At 40.2% G+C, this 18,910-nt stretch overlaps 1 protein-coding gene across 4 annotated transcripts in view; it reads right to left on the bottom strand.

Moving 5' to 3' along the window:
- Positions 1-18,910, bottom strand: part of ETFDH (electron transfer flavoprotein dehydrogenase) — a 24,395-nt gene extending 5,485 nt beyond the window's left edge. The window contains exons 1-10 of one of the 4 annotated variants that reach the window (XM_084856359.1): positions 18,047-18,318; positions 12,701-12,840; positions 10,866-11,012; positions 9,362-9,591; positions 8,697-8,778; positions 8,090-8,208; positions 7,433-7,510; positions 6,169-6,315; positions 5,109-5,249; positions 3,210-3,353 (exon numbers count right to left, since the gene is read on the bottom strand). In XM_084856359.1, coding sequence (XP_084712485.1) covers positions 3,210-3,353; positions 5,109-5,249; positions 6,169-6,315; positions 7,433-7,510; positions 8,090-8,208; positions 8,697-8,778; positions 9,362-9,591; positions 10,866-11,012; positions 12,701-12,812 — 1,200 coding nt within the window. In that variant the 5' untranslated portion in view covers positions 12,813-12,840; positions 18,047-18,318. Of the gene's footprint in view, positions 1-3,209; positions 3,354-5,108; positions 5,250-6,168; positions 6,316-7,432; positions 7,511-8,089; positions 8,209-8,696; positions 8,779-9,361; positions 9,592-10,865; positions 11,013-12,700; positions 12,841-18,046; positions 18,319-18,725 lie in introns of those variants that run through there. The other 3 variants (XM_084856363.1, XM_084856360.1, XM_084856361.1) reach the window with 3 other exon arrangements.

Genomic DNA, 18,910 nt, shown 5'->3' with positions numbered 1-18,910 from the left:
TGTGGCTGTCCAGGAACACAAAAGTTTGTATCTTAAAGTGGAAAAATGTATAAAAGAGAGCCGACACCACTTCCCCCTTAGGCAAATATTGTGCCCTTATAGAAATATATACATATGTCTGGTTTAGAGATGTGAAGCCCCAAGGGGAAAAACTGAACAGCTTTGGATTATGAAATATTTTCTTTCAGAATTTAAGACAAAGCATTTATATACTGTAAGCCAGCCTTTTTGCTCCCAAAATGATTTCTAAAAATTATGTAATAAGAACACTTTTATAGAAAGACTAGAGATGTAAAGTGTCTGGAAATAATGAAGCCATGGGAAAAATACTTTTTAATCTTCTCTGTAAGATTCCCAGCACAGTTAGTTCTTTCATTCCTTATTAAAACTATTGGTTTAAAGTATATTTCACTAATAGGCATTTATGCTCAGTTTCCCAACATGTGAGTAGAGTCACCATTGTTGTGCACAGTAAATGTGCATTCTTGACAGCTTGGGTTTTGTTCTATAGAGTCCTGTGTTTGTGATGCTGTAGCAATCACTTAATGTTTTTCTAATCTATTCAAACAATAATTACAAATTTACTTTTAAAAGTTTTAAAATATAATGATAATTTTATGAACAAACTAAGTCATGCATAAAATAACTTTAGGAATAGAAAGGCCGCTTTATGTTCCTAAAGCAGCCCTCCCCACCTGGTGCCCTCCAGATGTTTTGGACTACAGTGCCCAGCATTCCTGACCATTGGCCATACTGCCTGAGGCTGATGGGAGCTGAGGTCCAAAATATCTGGAGGGCATAAGGTTGGGGAAGGCTGCCTTAAAGCAATAAAGTGACTTGAGATCTGTAAAGAGCACTAAAAATATAAGTACTGCTTATTTTCAATTTTCCCAAAATTTCCAATTTTTCCAGAAACCCCATTTTTCCATGGCCTAAAAATTTCCAGAAATTTTACATCTCTAGTTTGGTTCACAATTAAAGCTAAAACATGTTTTACTGCTAGAGCAGGAAAGAGCCCACACGAAGGTCGGACTTCACTAACATTTCATTTTGCTTTCAAAGAATCCAGTTCGTTGTCACAGACAGAGATTGTGGTTTAAAACTAATTCTACTTAAACAAGTCAGCGTTTTGACCCATGGTTTGAAGTTGGCTTGTTCAGAAACTGGCAAGAGTTTGTTTTAAACCATGATCCCTGGTTCATACAAGCCAGGATTCTTTTAAAGTAAAACTGAACAGTAGTGAAATCCTCTTCCAGGCCTGTGTGAGGAGAAACGATGGGGGAAGCACATGAGCCCAAGGCTTTGCTCAGGGATGTTCTTGCTTGTGCATATAGTACTAAACCAAGGTTTGGTGTTATGTACAAACCGAGCCATATAATTCATGCTAGAATTAACTATTTCCTAAATACAACAAAAACAATAAAGGATTCTTAGTATTATGGAGGGTAGAATATAACTATGAAAGTAATCTATGAATCTCAGCTTTTCAGGGAAGCTACTGCACTTCTCAATTATTACATTTACAAGATGCAGGAACTCATGATATCCAAGGCTTTGCAAATATATTTGTTGATTTAGCCAGTATTATTCAGGAAGTATTTCTAATTCATTTTTATACCCCTCGTCAATTAATACAATCAACTAATACACCTGAAAGGTGAAAAAGATCTAGTATCCTAACTTTTTGTATTTTCTAGATATAAGACAATGTATCTAACAATACAGCAGATCTGTCTTCTCTGGATATATTTCTGACCAATTCAGCAGAGCATTATTTGAAGCTAACGGATATAGACTGAAAAACTTTGTCCCTGGAATACTGCAGCATTTACAGATTAATGTTCAACTAGTAGGTTTTAGCACAGAGAAAAGTAAGTATACCTATAAAATGACCTAGAATACATATAAAGTCTGGATCTAAAGAGCAACACAACTAGTGTTATATGTCCACAAGAGCTTTGAACAGCAGTGCCTCCCTGCCACAAATAATGCACAGCTAATCTCTTTTGAAGACAACATCTGACAAGGCACGGGGTTCTCATTCAAAAATTCATACGGTAAGCCCAAGCTCTTTAGATTTGAAACAGCAGAAATAGGCAACCTTTTTGGGCCCATGTGGCAATTTGAGAAACTGTCCTGGGCACCACCACAAAATGGCTGCCATGGGAGGCATAGTAAAGGACTAGTAACCTGACCCAAAGATTGAGTACAAAGCAGAACCCCAACATACTAAGTAACTCTTTTGAACCCACAGTTTTCAGCACCAACAAAACTATTTTACAGCAATTCCAACTGCCAATAAGAAAATGTGTTCTTGTTTTTTAAGTGGGAGAGGTAGGGAACCTTGGTGGACACCAAGAAAGATGCCTGGGGGTACACTGGTGTCCATGGGTATCACACTGCCTATCCCTGTAAATAATGATCTATCTACAGGAGACACTTATTTTGAATGCTAGAACAGAAGAAACACAGTAAGAGATATGCATATGAAAAAAACCAAGTTGTACAATTTTATGTGAAGATGTCTTGTGGGACCTAAAACAAATGCAGAAACCTTGCAGACTCATCTTGTTAACTCCCACCAGATATATTTGTTCATTTAATTCTAGAAATACAGCATTTACAAGCAAGCCACACTTTTCTTTTGCAAAACTATGTACAGTTATGCTGTAAGATATGGCTCCAACACACATCCTGTTAATCTTACCTAGAGATGGGCTTGCAGTGTGACTTTTCCCAGGACTGTTTGTAATCTATCATATTTTAAATTTCAAAGGGCAACTTGAGACATCTGTAACAGTTCAGTCACCATACCATTTTGTCTTTACTAGGGCTGTAATATTTAATAGATCCATCGGTTAGATTAAATCAACTAAAAACGTGTCCCAAATTAATCGGACAGCAGATTTTTAAAACTGTTGATACAAAGTACTTATACGAAGTCCAGATGGCAAGCACCATCTCAGAAGAGGCATTCCCCCCTGTGTGTGAGAGAAAGGGGAATGCCTCTTCTAGGGTGAGAAGTCTGCATCATCTAGAAATAAGGAAAGCATTTTTTTTCATTAGAACTATGGTTGTTCTTTCATATACAAACTTAGTCAAGCAATTAAAACTATGATCAAACAACTAAGATTTACTTGATCAGATGACGTCCCTAGTTTTTACACAGAGAAATTCAAGTCAACAACCTTATGTTACTAAAATGTTACCTGGAAACCACCTTCATTAAGTGCTCGGGCACCGTAAGCAATCCTCTTTCCACCTTCTAAAGTAGGCTGTACACTGGGATGGTGCTTCCACCTCTGAAATTCTTTAAATGGGCTCAGAAAGGGGTTTTGATAATCCAAACCAACCTAAAAAAGCAGAAAGGGAAAACAGACAATTATAAAAAGCAAAACACACAACTTGTTCTACAGGAACATTGTGTTTATAATATTTATTACTTACAAGGCTAAATAAGCCTCAAACATACAACACATTTTCCTATTATGCTAATTCCAGAATATACTTACTTCACTTTTGCTTTCAGTGTTACATTTTGTAGCCAAAGAATTACTTCTTGCAATTCCCATGCAACTTTTTTGTGTGATCAAGTGATCCATACAACTTGGTGTACCCTGTGAGTTAGCCCATGAATTCAACTGCTGAAGATCAAATATCAGGTTCTGTAGATGACCCATAGGCAGAACATGTCATTGCTCTATAGTTGTTGTTGATTTTGGGGACAGGATGAGCCTTGAGTGGCTATTGACATTTTTAACAGTATTTTTATACTGACTACAGTATAAAACTAACTACAATGTTTTTATACTGAATTCCAGGTTAGAGTGGCCTATTATCTGGTTTCCTAGCCAAGAACAATCTATATGTGAACAGTATTGTAGGGAGGTAAGGCCACCAGACACTAGCAGCTACAGATGTGTGAACAATGGCAACAGGAAGCAAAGAAAAAGGTGAGCATTAAGCTTTCTATGGAGGGAAATGGTCTTGAGTCTAAAAGTAATTTCACATAGAGACAACCAAAATACCTATATAGAAAATTAATACCTACATTACAAAATAAACTATTTCTGGCAAGTCAATAAGTGGACTAGACGCTTGTAGCCAACATTTTGGTTGGTAAATTCCAACATACCCAACTTTATCCCACCCACCAACTCACTACTGAAGTCAGTGAGCCATGGAAAAACTATCCTGCACCCCCCGCTCTCTCACCAGCCACCTTCTTATCCCTCCCACACACGCGCACACACACACAATCTCCTCCCTGCTATATATGTTGTTTGTGGTGAGGTTTCACTGCCACAAACACAACACAATATAAGGTTAGATAACACAGGAAAGTCTGTAAATTTATCCAAATTGTAAAGAAAGTACTGTGCTTCAATATAAGATCTTAGGTGACACCACACAAATTATTTCTCCTACAGTGTTATAGAGAGATTGTCATGTATGAAATCGTTTCCAGCACAAGAAATGCAGAAGGGCTGTCCCTGCAGCAGTGGAAAATCATAGAAAGAAACCAAAGCTATAGATTAATCTTCACATTACATGGAATGAAGCTTCAACTTCATTGAGCAAAGATGAGGCATTCTTTTGGCTAGAACTGAGAACATAAATATCCTGCCCAAGAGGAAGAGCACCAATATGAAATGCATATAACTAATTTCCTAATAAAGAGCTGACTGCTCCCATCCTTGCACACCATTATAAAGAAAAATGCTGGATGGGAAAGCAATATTGGTACTAACTAACCTCACGTATCAGGGAGAAATGCTTTCAACGTAGGAGCGCTTCTACAGAGAAAGGAACGCTACCTCTCTCTCTAGAAATTAAACACAACAGTATGAAAAAAACATAACAGGTGCAAGCATGACAACAAGCAGCACTAAGATTACTAAAATTCTACACATAAGTATCTAGAACACACAATTCATTTTCATTGCATACTTCTGAGCAATTAGTTACAGTGAGTTTGGTACTACCTTATAGGACAAGATGCCATTATGTGTAAAGTCTTGCTTATAAACAAGATATTTTCTATTCTTACTAAACTTAATGAGGAAAGCTTCAAAAGCAAAATTTCACTGCAGATAGAAAACACATACCACAAACCCAAGAGCTACTAGTGGTTCACCCTCATTTAGATGATAAAGAAATGATCCTCCATAGGTATGTCTGTCCAAAGGCCAGCCAACAGTGTGCTCCACTCTTCCTGGTTTCCATTTATTTTCATCAATAAGCCACAGCTAGAACAGAGACAAGCCATTCAATGTAGTTCAGCAGAGACTTTACTAGACTTTAAACCAAAATGAAACTACTATTTTCATCCTTTATAATTAATACTACTTATCAACTACAAAACCTTTCTCAAATGGGTAAAAAGAGGTAGCACCACCATCACAACTAAGAGAAAGAAGTTTATATAGCCAATGTTTGTTTGTTTGTTTGTTTGTTTATTGCATTTATACCCCGCCTTTTTTCCCCTTGCAAGGAATGATTTTGTTACTACAGTTTTAGTCATCACTCTGCAGTGGAAGACACACTAGTCTACAAAAGTGAGATAAAACAGCCATAATACAGAGAAGGAGCCTACAGTGAGTCCTCTAATACCTGGCATTCTTTCCAACTTGGCTTTGCCTTAGTTCTCCTTTTATTCAGGGACACAGTCAATTAGTCTTAAGCCTAAATGTTGACCTTAAAAAGAAACATTTGGACACTTCACTTGGATGTTGTTTACAAGCCAGAACTATTTAACAAATAAAATTGTTTTTTAAACAAAGCCTGCATGAATAAAGAATGTTATGATTGAAACTGAAATATGATGAACTGTTAGCAGTTAAGCTGAAAAGATTTGGTAGCAGAAGTCCTTTAGATCTAGTGATAATAAATGATCAAGGTGCTATACAGTAAGCAGCAGTACTGCACTATCAAGCAGACTAGATAAGTTAGGTATCTATTCCAATATTTTGTATTCCAAAGGCTATTAGGTAGACTTTATAATATTTTCATGCAATTTCTGTGCTGAAAAGGTTTAAAAAGCAAACACCCAGACATCATCAAGTACAATATAGAGAAAGGGTTTTTTTAGCAGTTAACTAACATGCTTATATTACAGGATTCACACAACAACCCTTGCATTTTAACCAATCAGTAATTCAGTAATACCTCCTTAAGTCCAATACCATACGTCTGGGGTTGGCAGTTCTCCCGGAGATTGTATTTGTTGTACAACTGCTTTGCAAGATGTCCATGACAACCTTCTGCAAACACTGTGACTTTGGCATGCAGCTCCAAGCCTCTTTCAAATGTAGCCTACAGCAGAAGATCATTTACCACCATCACACAGATAATATAGATTTTAAATGTTTGATTGGGAAGCCATAACACAATATGATGTGAACATCACATTGCCTAAAACAACGTATTTTGGAAGGAAAGAGAGCAGATTGGTAGTTCTTCTGCTACATGTGTTGGGGCCGATACAAATCGTATGTAGCAAATATGCTTGTCATGTGCACACTAGTGTTTGCAAATGCTAAATACACTAAAGCATGGAGATATGCATCTTCCATCACTTGAGGACATGTAGTAGACACAGTACAATTGGCCTGTGGCATCTGCCCTTCACACTTTATGGGACTTAGAATTACAAGCAGTACTATAAGAGTACAATCCTATGCATGTTTAAACAGAAAAAAGCCCTACAACTCCCAGCAATCCCCAGCCAGAAATGCTGTAGGAGTTGTAGGACTTTTTTCTGTCTAAATATGCATAGGATTGTGCCCTAAGTGTAGGAAGCACATGTGGAGCACAAAGTGTAATTTGGCCTCTGAAATCACACTGAATATGAACTTTTTCACTATTCCTTCACATGTTCTAGTATTCCTTACACTCATACATTGGCCTACTCAAAAAGACTTTAATAGAACATCCGGAATTGTTTTGATTTTTAAAAATTACATGTAGTGTTGAAAAGGAGTTTTTAACCTTAAAACTCTTGTAGGTTAGCTGATTTTTTCCCCACTTTTTTTTTTTTTTTACATCTGACTCTTTCAGAGCACCTTGTGGCAGAATGCCCAAAAATCCTTCAGATCTCTGTTTAAACAATGACCTGTTTTGCACTACACAACAGCCCACGCAGATCAAGTAACCCACAATGGGCTGTCATGTCATGTGAACCAGCTCACTGTATTCCAGCATACAGCTTCTGGGGTTACAACACAACAATGTCTGTGCTGATCTTTATGCTGGACATTTGGTCCATAAACTTTAAGTATATAGCTTGTGTTTACTTAAATGCCCACCTTAAGCTGCAAAGCCTAAAGCAACACTATCTCCTTAGCACGTAATCACGCTTTTACAGTATTTGTTTTATAAGGATCTATAAGGTTGGAAACCATGATACGTTAAGCAGTAAACAAACATTTACCTTAGGTGCCCCATCCTTTTGGATGCCGACATCATTTGTGGCAATTCCTTTCACACTGCCATCTTCATTGAAAAGAACCTATGGGAACATCAAATATAATAATAACAACAATTTTTCTAGTGTAATATATGCATGGAACATCCTGAAAGTTCTTGAATGAAAAATCGTAAGGGTACAGTTAGATGCAACAAGATGCGTCTGTCCTGCTTGTGGGCTTTCCAGAGGCACCTGGTTGTCTGCTGTGAGAAACAGGATGCTGGACTAAACAGGCCTTTGATCTAATCCAGGACGGGCAAGTTCAGCAAATCTTATATAAAAAAAAAAAAGGTAAAGGTGTCCCCAACCAGTCGTGTCCGACTCTAGGGTGTGGTGCTCATCTCCATTTCTAAGCCAAAGAGCCAGCGCTGTCCGAAGACGCTTCCGTGGTCATGTGGCCGGCATGACTGAACACCGAGGTGTACGGAACGCTGTTACCTTTCCCGCCGAAGCGGTACCTATTTATCTACTTGCAATTTCTTGCTTTCGAACTGCTAGGTTGGCAGGAGCTGGGACTGAAGATGGGAGCTCACTCCATCACGCAGCACTCGGGTCTCGAACTGCTGTCCTGCTGACCTTCCGGTCTGCAATTCAGCGTCTTAACCATAGTTATGCCATTACCTCAGCTGCTGCATAGCCTGGGTAGACTTCAACACCAAGTGCTTCAGCTTGTTCACCCAGCCAGTTCACAAAATGTCCCAGACGAACTATGTAATTGCCATGATTAGTCATTGGAAGGCCTAGTTAAAAGGAAGAAATAAAATCACCATTGACTTCATAAACCAGTGTAACACCAAGTTTGATTCAAAGTTTGCATTATATCGTGCTTATCACCTGAAACTGTACAGTGAGCTTATAGTTTATGGCCTTTAACCACTTCAAACTTTACTAGTGTACAAAATCTATTACTAGTTTGCCTGCTCTGTGTTAACATATACTTATGTTATGCAAATGGACTGAAAGAACTGTAAACTCTTATCCACTTTACAAAGACATCTCTTCCTGGTCACCTGGGGGAGATTCTTACTTGCCAAGCATGCCTAGGTGATGGTTAATTTGCAAGCTTGTCCTCACCACAACGTATAAACTACAATGGAGTGATGCAACATTGCTTCACTATAGAGGCACTATAATTTTCTTGAGTGAAAGAATAGCTCATATAAGCACTTTATACCCCAATTTAAAAATACAGATTCACATTAGAAGTTTTTCTTCATCAAAACTGTACCTGGAAGAATGGGAACGGGAATTCTGGAGCTCTTCGTTAATATTCCAAATTTGTCTTCTGTTACAGGAGTATGCAGTGGAGCCTTAGAAAATAAAATATGGCACAACTATATTAAGAAACTTCCAACTCTTTTCTCAATACATGTGAATGCTGTGACCAATTATTATAGATTCACTCTAAACTGAAGCAAACATTTAATATTCTTAAAAGGTTAGTTATGGAATTCAAAACAAAAAAAAATAAAAATAAGTGTCCCCCCTGCTCCAATTAAAGGGTGATGTGCACCAGAAAGGTGCTATGGCTAAAGAGAGAGCTCCTTTTTTTCTTCCTTATCACCCAGATTCAAGGACTGTCACACGTGTCTGAATAAACACAAACAAGAAGTGAATGAAGTTCCAAAAAGGCAATTGTAATCCATTGCAGGGCCTTCCCGCTAACATGTAGCTAAAAGATTTAATATGTAAGGTTTTTGTCCAAGTGTCATTGCTCTCTATTGTGCTTATTATTATTGTCTTCAGGTACTTTCATAATATTCAGATGAGACATATATTACTAACCTAATAATTAACTTTAAAATCATTAGTATGTTTTGTTACTAATATTAAGCTACAGATGGCAAAAGATGAGTTAGGTACAGATAAAACTAAGCAATTAAGCTCTCTTACCCCTCGTTCTTTCCAGTCTGGGAAAAGTTCTTCTAAGGCACGTGGCTCAAGGCAAGCCCCAGAAAGTATATGTGCACCAATCTGAGCGGCTTTCTCCACCAGGCACACACGAATTTCTTTGCCGTGTTCACTAGCTAGCTGCTTGAGTCGAATAGCTGCAGTGAGTCCTGCAGGGCCTGCTCCAACGATAACAACATCAGCTTCTTCTGCAAATCTTTCCATGCTCACCCCTTTAATGGAAACATTTAAAAAATCAGATAGGCTAGACCAGTGCTATAAAGATCAACCGTCCCTCCCTCCTCAAAGTCTGATCCAACAGCCTTGGATGGCAAAATAATGTGATGAACCAAGAGAACACAAAAATGGATTATAACATGCGTCATTTAAATTGTGGGTTTGTTAGGAAATGTTTAAATGGCTATTTACTGACATTGTCCCACACAATTCAGCAAAATTACTTGGTACCTAGCATAGCAGTGGTGCTAAATAAAACTAATATTCCATGCAGAACCCTGGACATAAAGTAGGAAGGTCAACTTGCAAAGTAGTTTCGAAATCCTGGGTTATTGTTGTTGAATGTGAAAATATACCCACTATCTGTACATAAGAACATAAGAAGAGCCATGCTAAATCACACCAAAGACCAATCTAATCCAGCATTCTGTTCACACAGTAGCCAACCAGCTGCCTGAAGGAAATTCACAGGTAGGACATGAGTGCAATATCACCCTCCCGCTCATGTACCCCAGCAATTCGTATACAGAAGCATACTGCCTCTGATACTGGAGGTAATATAAAACCATCATGACTAGTAGTCATTGTTAGCCACCTCCATGAATTTGTCTAAAATTCATAATACACAATAGTATTAAACATGCTGCTACAGGGATCCAGAACACAGATTAAGGTAATGGCCTTAGGGCTACAAGTGTTCATAAATAAGGTGTCCATCGTACAGAACCAGCCCAGATTCAGCTACTTTCTTACAAATGTATCTTTACTTTCATAACCACAATGGCATAGGAACTCCTGCAATCTGTGGATTTCTTTTCAACTGTCAAAAAAAGAAGTTATTTGCTTGCTTAATTTCTATTTAGAAAGCCAAACATATTGCCATACTAAAATCTCCCTATGTCAACAAAGGAAACACAATTAAAAACATAAACTAATACAAAGTTGTTACATGTAGCTACAAAGACAGATACAGATTTACCTCGTTTCCTCCCAAAATATAGCTAGGCCACCTATTCACATCTATCTCAGTTACACCCCATTCCTATACATATCTACTTTGAAGTAAATCCCATGGAATACAACGGAGCTTACACCCAGGTAAATGGACACAGGATTGCAGCCTTAGTGTCCTACAAGGAACCCCACCACCACCACCTTTCTGTCTGTTCACCTGTAGACAACTCTTAGTCACCACAGTTGAGCATGCAAGTAGCTATTTACAAGACTGGTTATTCCAAATATATATTTTAAAGGAACATCTTTGATGTACCTTCCCATCGTTTGTCTTTGTCCCGTGAGTGAATAGTATAGTGAGTGGTGATACGAGGTACAGGAGAAGAAGAAGCCCATCGTGCTGCACACAAAGGCAAAAGACAGTCTTTGCTTGCTGATTTCAAAGCGTACAGGCAACGGTGTCCTGTTGCAAAGAAACAAAATAGAGAGTATACAGTTAACACAAGCATCCCTAGAGAGACATATAACTTACATAGATAGCATACCGTTAACACAGGCATCCTTAGAGTGACATTGAGTCTGTTCGCACATAACGATAGCCCATGGTTTAAACAACCCAGCTCATTCTTAGGCTGTTGAGCATGACATACGAACCCAGACCGATGAGTTGTTCAGGGGCTAAACAGCCCAGCGGTTAACCCAGCAACAAGGTCAAACTAAGAAGATAATTTCCTGATCAATAAAAACTGAAAAGAAATAAGAGATAAGGGGAAAAAACTGAACACAGGTAACAGTTCTGTAATAATAAAACTTATAAAACATCATAAAATATTTATAAAAATAATTTATAAAATGTAATCCTTCTGCACAATGGACTATAGTGGAGATATTTTCCCTGAATGTGGATGTTACTTGGAGTGACGCTTGCTGCTTCAACTTTGAATTTAAAACTTTCATTCTAGCCCTACAGGTCTGAGTGGAGGAGTATTTCACAGCATCCACTCTAAGTACATGCATATGACTTGAGAGGTATATTTTGCATATTGGATCCATGCTGAAGCAGACATTTGAAGTTTTGTACATCTGCCACTGAAGAAGACTAACCTATCGTTACACAAAACATCAACACAAACAAAACGTTAAATTCTACAGACTGCCCTTGTAATTTAAGACTGTGATGTTTGTAACAGGGTTGTGGTATGTTTTGTCTGTCTTTATAACCCTTGTATACTCCTGAGAAGTTGGTTCAAAGATTGAGCTTTACCTACATCTTTTGTTATGCAATTTTAGCCAAATTTTATTAATTGTTTTAATAAAATTGTATAGTGTTTTATACGTGGTATTATTACAATACTGTTACTTGTGTCCAAAATTTGCAGGTTTTTTCGGATCTCTTATAACCCAACAACAAACCATGGGTTAACCACTGGGTTGTTTAGCCCCAAAACAACCCATCGGTCTGGGTTTGCACGTCATGTTCAACAACCTACGAATGAACCAATTGTAGCTTGTTGATTAACAGTGGAAGCAGCGGGCCTGCAAGACACCACTCTCTTCTGCTAGTGCATGACAACCCATTGGTTGTTTAAACCATGGGCTGCTATTACATGCAAATCAGGTCATAATATGTGTACTGATGTTGGTCCCATGTCAGTTCCAGGTCCTTTTCTTTCTGTCTCCTGTTAGGTGTCTAGTGCTAAGTTGTTGTTGTTGTTCAGTCGTTAAGTCATATCCAACTCTTCGTGACCCCATGGACCATAGCGCGCCAGGCCTTCCTGTCCTCCGCTCTCTCCCGGAGTGTGCTCAAGTTCATATTCATTGCGTCGGTGATGCTACCTAGCCATCTCATCCTCTGCTGTCCCCTTCTCCTTTTGCCTTCAATCTTTCCCAGCATCAGGGCAGCCACACAAGTCTCGCTGATGACTTTCACCTTTCCCACACTTTGAAATATCTGTTGTATTTTATTGTTATGATTGTATTAGTTTTTCTGTTTATTGCAATTTTTATCTGAATTTTGTATATTGCCTCAAGCACCCAATGAGCAGTCGAGCAATATATAATTGCCAAATAAATCATAACGAAAACAAATCTGATGTGGTCCACCACCAACAGAGTCAAATTGATTTAATATACATGAATTAACTTACTTACCTACATGCACTTCAGCAAAGGAGATTGTTACCTTGTCGTGGCGCTGGAGCTTGAGCACCTCAATGACGTCATAAGCTAAACCATAAAGGGACACCCAAGACGGGAAGGTCATGGCAGAGAGGTCAGACTAAATACAATACCTGGGGAAGGAAAAGGCAACCTATCCCAGTATTCTTGCCATGAAAACTAAATGGATCAGTACAACCAGAGATATGTTGGTATACCATTGGAAGATGGGACTCCCAGGTCGGAAGATGGTCAAAATGCTACTGGGGAGGAACAGAGGATAAGTTCAACTAGCCCCAGATGTGATGATGCAGCTAGCTCAAAGCCAAAAGGACGGCTAGCAGCCAATGGTGCTGGTGGTGAACGACGAATCCGATGTTCTAAAGATTAACACACCATAGGAACCCGGAATGTAAGATCTATGAGCCAGGGCAAATTAGATGTGGTTATTGGGGAGATGTCAAGATTAAATATAGACATTTTGGGTGTCAGTGAACTGAAATGGACTGGAATGGGCCACTTCACATCAAATGACCACCAGATCTACTACTGTGGACAAGAGGACCACAGAAGAAATGGAGGAGCCTTCATAATTAATAATAAAGTGGCTAAAGCAGTGCTTGGATACAATCCAAAGAATGACAGAATTATCTCAATTCGAATTCAGGGTAAGCCATTTAACATCACAGTGATACAAATATATGCCCCAACCACAGATGCTGAAGAAGCAGAAGTAGATCAGTTCTATGAGGATCTGCAGCACCTACTGGATAATACACCAAAAAGAGATGTTATTTTCATTACAGGAGACTCGAATGCTAAGGTGGGTAGTCAAACAACACCTGGAATTACAGGCAAGCATGGTCTGGGAGAACAAAATGAAGCAGGACATAGGCCGATAGAATTTTGCCAAGACAACTCACTGTGCATAACAAACACTCTCTTCCAACAACCTAAGAGACAACTTTATACATGGACTTCACCAGACGGTCGACACCGAAATCAGATTGACTACATCCTTTGTAGCCAAAGGTGACGGACATCTATGCAGTCGGTAAAAACAAGACCTGGAGCTGACTGTAGTTCAGATCACGAACTTCTTATTGCACACTTTAGAATCAGACTAAAGAGAATAGGGAAGACCCACAGACCAGTTAGATATGAGCTCACGAATATTCCTCATGAATATGCAGTGGAGGTGAAGAATAAATTTAAGGGACTAGATTTAGTAGATAAGGTTCCGGAAGAACTATGGACAGAAGTTCACAACATTGTTCAGGAGGCGGCAACAAAAAACGTCCCAAAGAAAAAGAAAACCAAGAAGGCAAGATGGCTGTCTGCTGAGACACTGGAAGCAACCCAAGAAAGAAGGAAAGCAAAAGGCAACAGTGAAAGGGGGAGATATGCCCAATTAAATGCAGAATTCCAGAGGTTAGCCAGAAAAGATAAGGAATTGTTTTTAAACAAGCAATGCGTGGAAGTGGAAGAAGATAATAGAATAGGAAGGACAAGAGACCTCTTCCAGAAAATTAGAAACATGGGAGGTAAATTCCAGGCAAAAATGGGTATGATCAAAAACAAAGATGGCAAGGACCTAACAGAAGCAGAAGAGATCAAGAAAAGGTGGCAAGAATATACGGAAGATCTGCATAGGAAGGATAATAATATCGGGGATAGATTTGACGGTGTGGTCAGTGAGCTAGAGCCAGACATCCTGAAGAGTGCGGTTGAATGGGCCTTAAGAAGCATTGTTAATAACAAGGCAGCAGGAGACGATGGTATCCCAGCTGAACTGTTTAAATTCTTGCAAGATGATGCTGTCAAGGTGATGCATGCCATATGCAAGCAAATCTGGAAAACATAAGAATGGCTAACAGATTGGAGAAAATCAACCTATATCCCCATACCAAAAAAGGGAAGCACCAAAGAATGTTCAAACTATTGAACAGTGGCACGGATTTCACATGCCAGTAAGGTAATGCTCAAGATCTTGCAAGGTAGACTCCAGCAATCCATGGAACGAGAACTGCCAGATGTACAAGCTGGGTTTAGAAAAGGCAGAGGAACTAGAGACCAAATTGCCAATATCCGCTGGATAATGGAGAAAGCCAGGGAGTTTCAGAAAAACATCTATTTCTGTTTTATTGACTATTCTAAAGCCTTTGACTGTGTGGATCATAACAAATTGTGGCAAGTTCTTGGTGGGATGGGGATACCAAGTCATCTTGTCTGCCTCCTGAGGAATCTGTATAACGACCAAGTAGCAACGGTAAGAAAAGACCACGGAACAATGGACTGGTTTAAGATTGGGAAAGGAATATGGCAGGGTTGTATACTCTCACCCTACCTATTCAACCTGTACACAGAACACATCATGTGATGTGCTGGGCTTGATGAAGCCAAGGCTGGAGTTAAAATCGCTGGAAGAAACATTAACAATCTCCGATATGCAGATGATACCACTTTGATGGCTGAAAGCGAGGAGGAGCTGAGGAACCTCATGACAAAGGTGAAAGAAGAAAGTGCAAAAGCTGGGTTGCGGTTCAACCTCAAAGAAACCAAGATTATGGCAACCAGCTTGATTGATAACTGGCAAATAGAGGGAGAAAATGTGGAGGCAGTGACAGACTTTATCTTTCTAGGTGCAAAGATTACTGCAAACACTGACTGCAGCCAGGAAATCAGAAGACGTTTACTTCTTGGGAGGACAGCAATGACAAATCTTGATAAAATAGTGAAGAGCAGAGACATCACACTGACAACAAAGGTCCGCATAGTTCAAGCAATGGTATTCCCTGTAGTAACCTATGGCTGCGAGAGCTGGACCATAAGGAAGGCTGAGCGAAGGAAGAGAGATGCTTTTGAACTGTGGTGCTGAGGAAAATTCTGAGAGTGCCTTGGACTGCAAGAAGATCAAACCAGTCCATCCTCCAGGAAATCAAGCCAGACTGCTCACTTGAGGGAATGATATTCAAGGCAAAACTGAAGTACGTTGGCCACATAATGAGAAGACAGGATACCCTGGAGAAGATGCTGATGCTAGGGAAAGTGGAAGGCAAAAGGAAGAGGGGCGACCAAGGGCAAGGTGGATGGATGATATTCTAGAGGTGACGGACTCGACCTTGGGGGTGGTGACAGCCGACATGAAGCTCTGGCATGGGCTGGTCCCGAAGAGTCGGAAGCGACTGACCGAATAAACAACAACCTACATGCAGCCCCCAGCCCCCAAGATAACTTAGAAAACACACACATGCACTGGAGCAGCACACATCAATAGCAAATTGCTCACATAGAACTCATCTGGCTTTATCTCCTTCAATTCTGGCAACGTCCCTCAGGGTAAAATTCTAAACAAGCCACTAAAATTCTGGGCAGTTAGCCTATTTGCAACTTTGGTGACAGCTTGTATGAGTTTTCTTCATGCTTTCTTCTGAACATAGTGCCCTATTTAGAGATGCCTGAATTTACAGCATAAAGCTAGTGGAAAAACAAAGTTTTAACTTAGGACTTAACTGGGAGGAGTTGCCAGGCAGAGAGTGTTGGTTTCTAAACGAAGTGTGTGTGCATATGTGTTCCTGACTACTGGAAGACTGAAAAGCATGGGGTCCCAATTCCTGCCATTGCTATGAGATGACACCACAACACAATGAAAAATATGGGCTGCTAGGTATACAAGAACATTTTCGACTATATGAAATATTTGGCCATTTTTGACCACAGTCAACACCCAATATCGGACTGTTCAATTGATCATCATCCTGCTCTAATGTACTTAAAGCTTTTTACTTCATAACGAACCAACATACATGAAAATAAACTCCTTGCAACTAGCTAGCATGTAAAGGGAAGTCTAACTGCTCTACTTCTCCCAAATGGCCTGCCTTGCTTATACTTGCCAGCTGTAGGAAACCATTATCATTTTTTACATTACTGCACAATGCAAAAATCCAGCTGCCCGGTCAACAATGGTGCCTACATAATTGGTCCTGGAACCTGGATTTCTGTAGACGGTAGGAAATAAATTTTCCATCCTGCCATGAGTGGGACTGTGGGTGCCTGACCAACTATCTCCTTCTCTTAGTTCCTAACCAGCAGCTACTCACTGGAGGAGGGGCTCCTAAATCAGAAGCTGAGATTTCCAGGTAGACCTAAACACTGTCACCTCAGTTAAACACTCTAGAAGAAAGGAAGGGGGCGGATGGAGGGGGGCGGGGGAGGCTAAAACACACAAGCAAGAACACTGGCACATTCAGGGCTTCATCGCTTTCCTTCCAAGCTGGTTTTGTAAGTTTTGTAAAAGATTTTTTTTTATAATCGTAGCCGTAGTTATGCTCTAATCATTGCATATGCAGGTGTAGGATCCTGAAGAGCCTCCCATCCTCAACAGGATTGATCTCTGTTCAAACAAATCTGTTTTGTAAGATCTCACAAGCCAATAACCTTTGTCCTAGTTTCACTTCTGGCCAGCAGGGGGAGAGGAAAGAACCTGAAAGAGGGGACTTGTGGCAGGGCACAGCTCTAGAGAAATAAATACTTTCTGTGCGCCAGCTGGCAGTCCACCATAATCCCCTCCCCACCAGACAGAGAGAAACAGTGTGTGTGTGTGTGTGTGTGTGTGTGTGTGAGTGAGAGAGAGAGAGAGAGAGAGAGAGATTTCCAGTTGCTCTATTGTCAGCCTTATTCCCATGACCTTTGTTTACATGCACTAAGGTCACAATCTCATCGCTTCTTAGACTTGCTTAATAAGCTTTAAAACCAAACCCTAACATCATCCTTGACCCATAGTGCCAAAGCTTGGGTTGTACATATATACTTTTTGACACTCCCTCCTTCTCCTCTTCCTCCTCCCACCCTGCTGACATCTGTCAAAGTCTACCACATCTTCTCCAAAGAATAAGTGGCTAATAGGGCCAGTTCCAAGCTGAAAATCTCCCTGTCTCTGTCTCTCACACCGTCGCACTGTGAAGAAAGGGATGAATTTTTTCTCCATTTCTCACCCCCACAGTGGGATCCAAAGAAGAAACTGTTGCAAGGGACATAAAGAAAGCATGAAAGGAATTAAGAACTTCCCCCCTTTCTTTTTTCTCCTCTTTTTTTATGCCAAGATTTAATAAGAATACTTATTACTAACATGTGCAAGGATTTCATACTGAATACCTGATGCTCATTACTCTAAAAGCACAGAGGACTTTACAACAAGTTCTTTAACTACATCGCCTTAAAAGAAAACAAATCCGCAAAATTGATCAGTGGATGGGTAGGGGGAAATCTCACCCTTCCTCTCTTTCGCAGGGAGTTTACCTGACATAAGCAGTCCAGAAAGCAGAATCTAAACATTACCTTGACGGGAAACCTTGCAGGCAGGAAGGAGCATGGTGCTTAGCCAAAGAAAGTTAAGGGAGCCCCTGACAGTCCAGAGGAACAGACGCCCTGCCCCTTTTTGGGGGGGTGGCGGTGGGGTCTCCCACAGGCTCCCCTCCGTTTCTCCCTCACTTGCTTGAAAAGTCTTCCTTGGTCTCTCATGCGAATCTGCGGCCCCTCTCAAAACTCACAGCAAGGGCTCCATGTTTTCCAGCAGGCAGCAAATAGAATTTACTCACGCCCACAAGCTCGCGTCGAGGCCACGGCGCTTGCCGTTCACGCTGGGAAATGGGAGCGCCTCTCGGACTCCATTAAAAGAAAACTACAATTCCCAGCACGCCCTGCAGGAACGGGTCGCCTCACATCCACAATTCCGCGGCCGGCGAGAGCGGCGAAGTGACGCTGGGGAGACCCGTTCCCAACTATTCCATAGCTTGGTCCCCTCATAGAGATAGAAAAAAGAAGAGTCACACACCATAGCAGCCCTTAGTGTTAGTTCCAGCCTAAAACTGCACTTGTTTCCACCATGGATATACTACGCTTTAACGACACCACCCGGCGCCTATAGAAAATCATGGCCAACGACGACTTTGTTTTTATGGGAAGACCAGGCTGCGTATACATTTTTTGAAAAATATAGATATAAAATAATCCATACCGTGTAATACCTTTATTAGGCCAACTCAAAGATCCCCCAAAATGTGCATGGGTTTTGGACTTTTTCATAGGGTGGACACTGCCGCTTTTGTTTTTTTGTCTTCAACTTTCTATCTCTAGGAGTCAGCATGAGGTAACCAGCTGGGTAAAAAGGCTGCGACAGTCGCGGCTGGATGGTTGATTGAG

Source organism: Heloderma suspectum, chromosome 5, assembly GCF_057233095.1.
Source record: "Heloderma suspectum isolate Gila_16-S chromosome 5, 16-S_ref, whole genome shotgun sequence".
Taxonomy (NCBI): Eukaryota; Metazoa; Chordata; class Lepidosauria; order Squamata; family Helodermatidae; genus Heloderma; species Heloderma suspectum.
The sequence above is the reverse complement of the archived record's forward strand: the minus strand, read 5'-3'. Positions and strand labels throughout refer to the sequence as shown.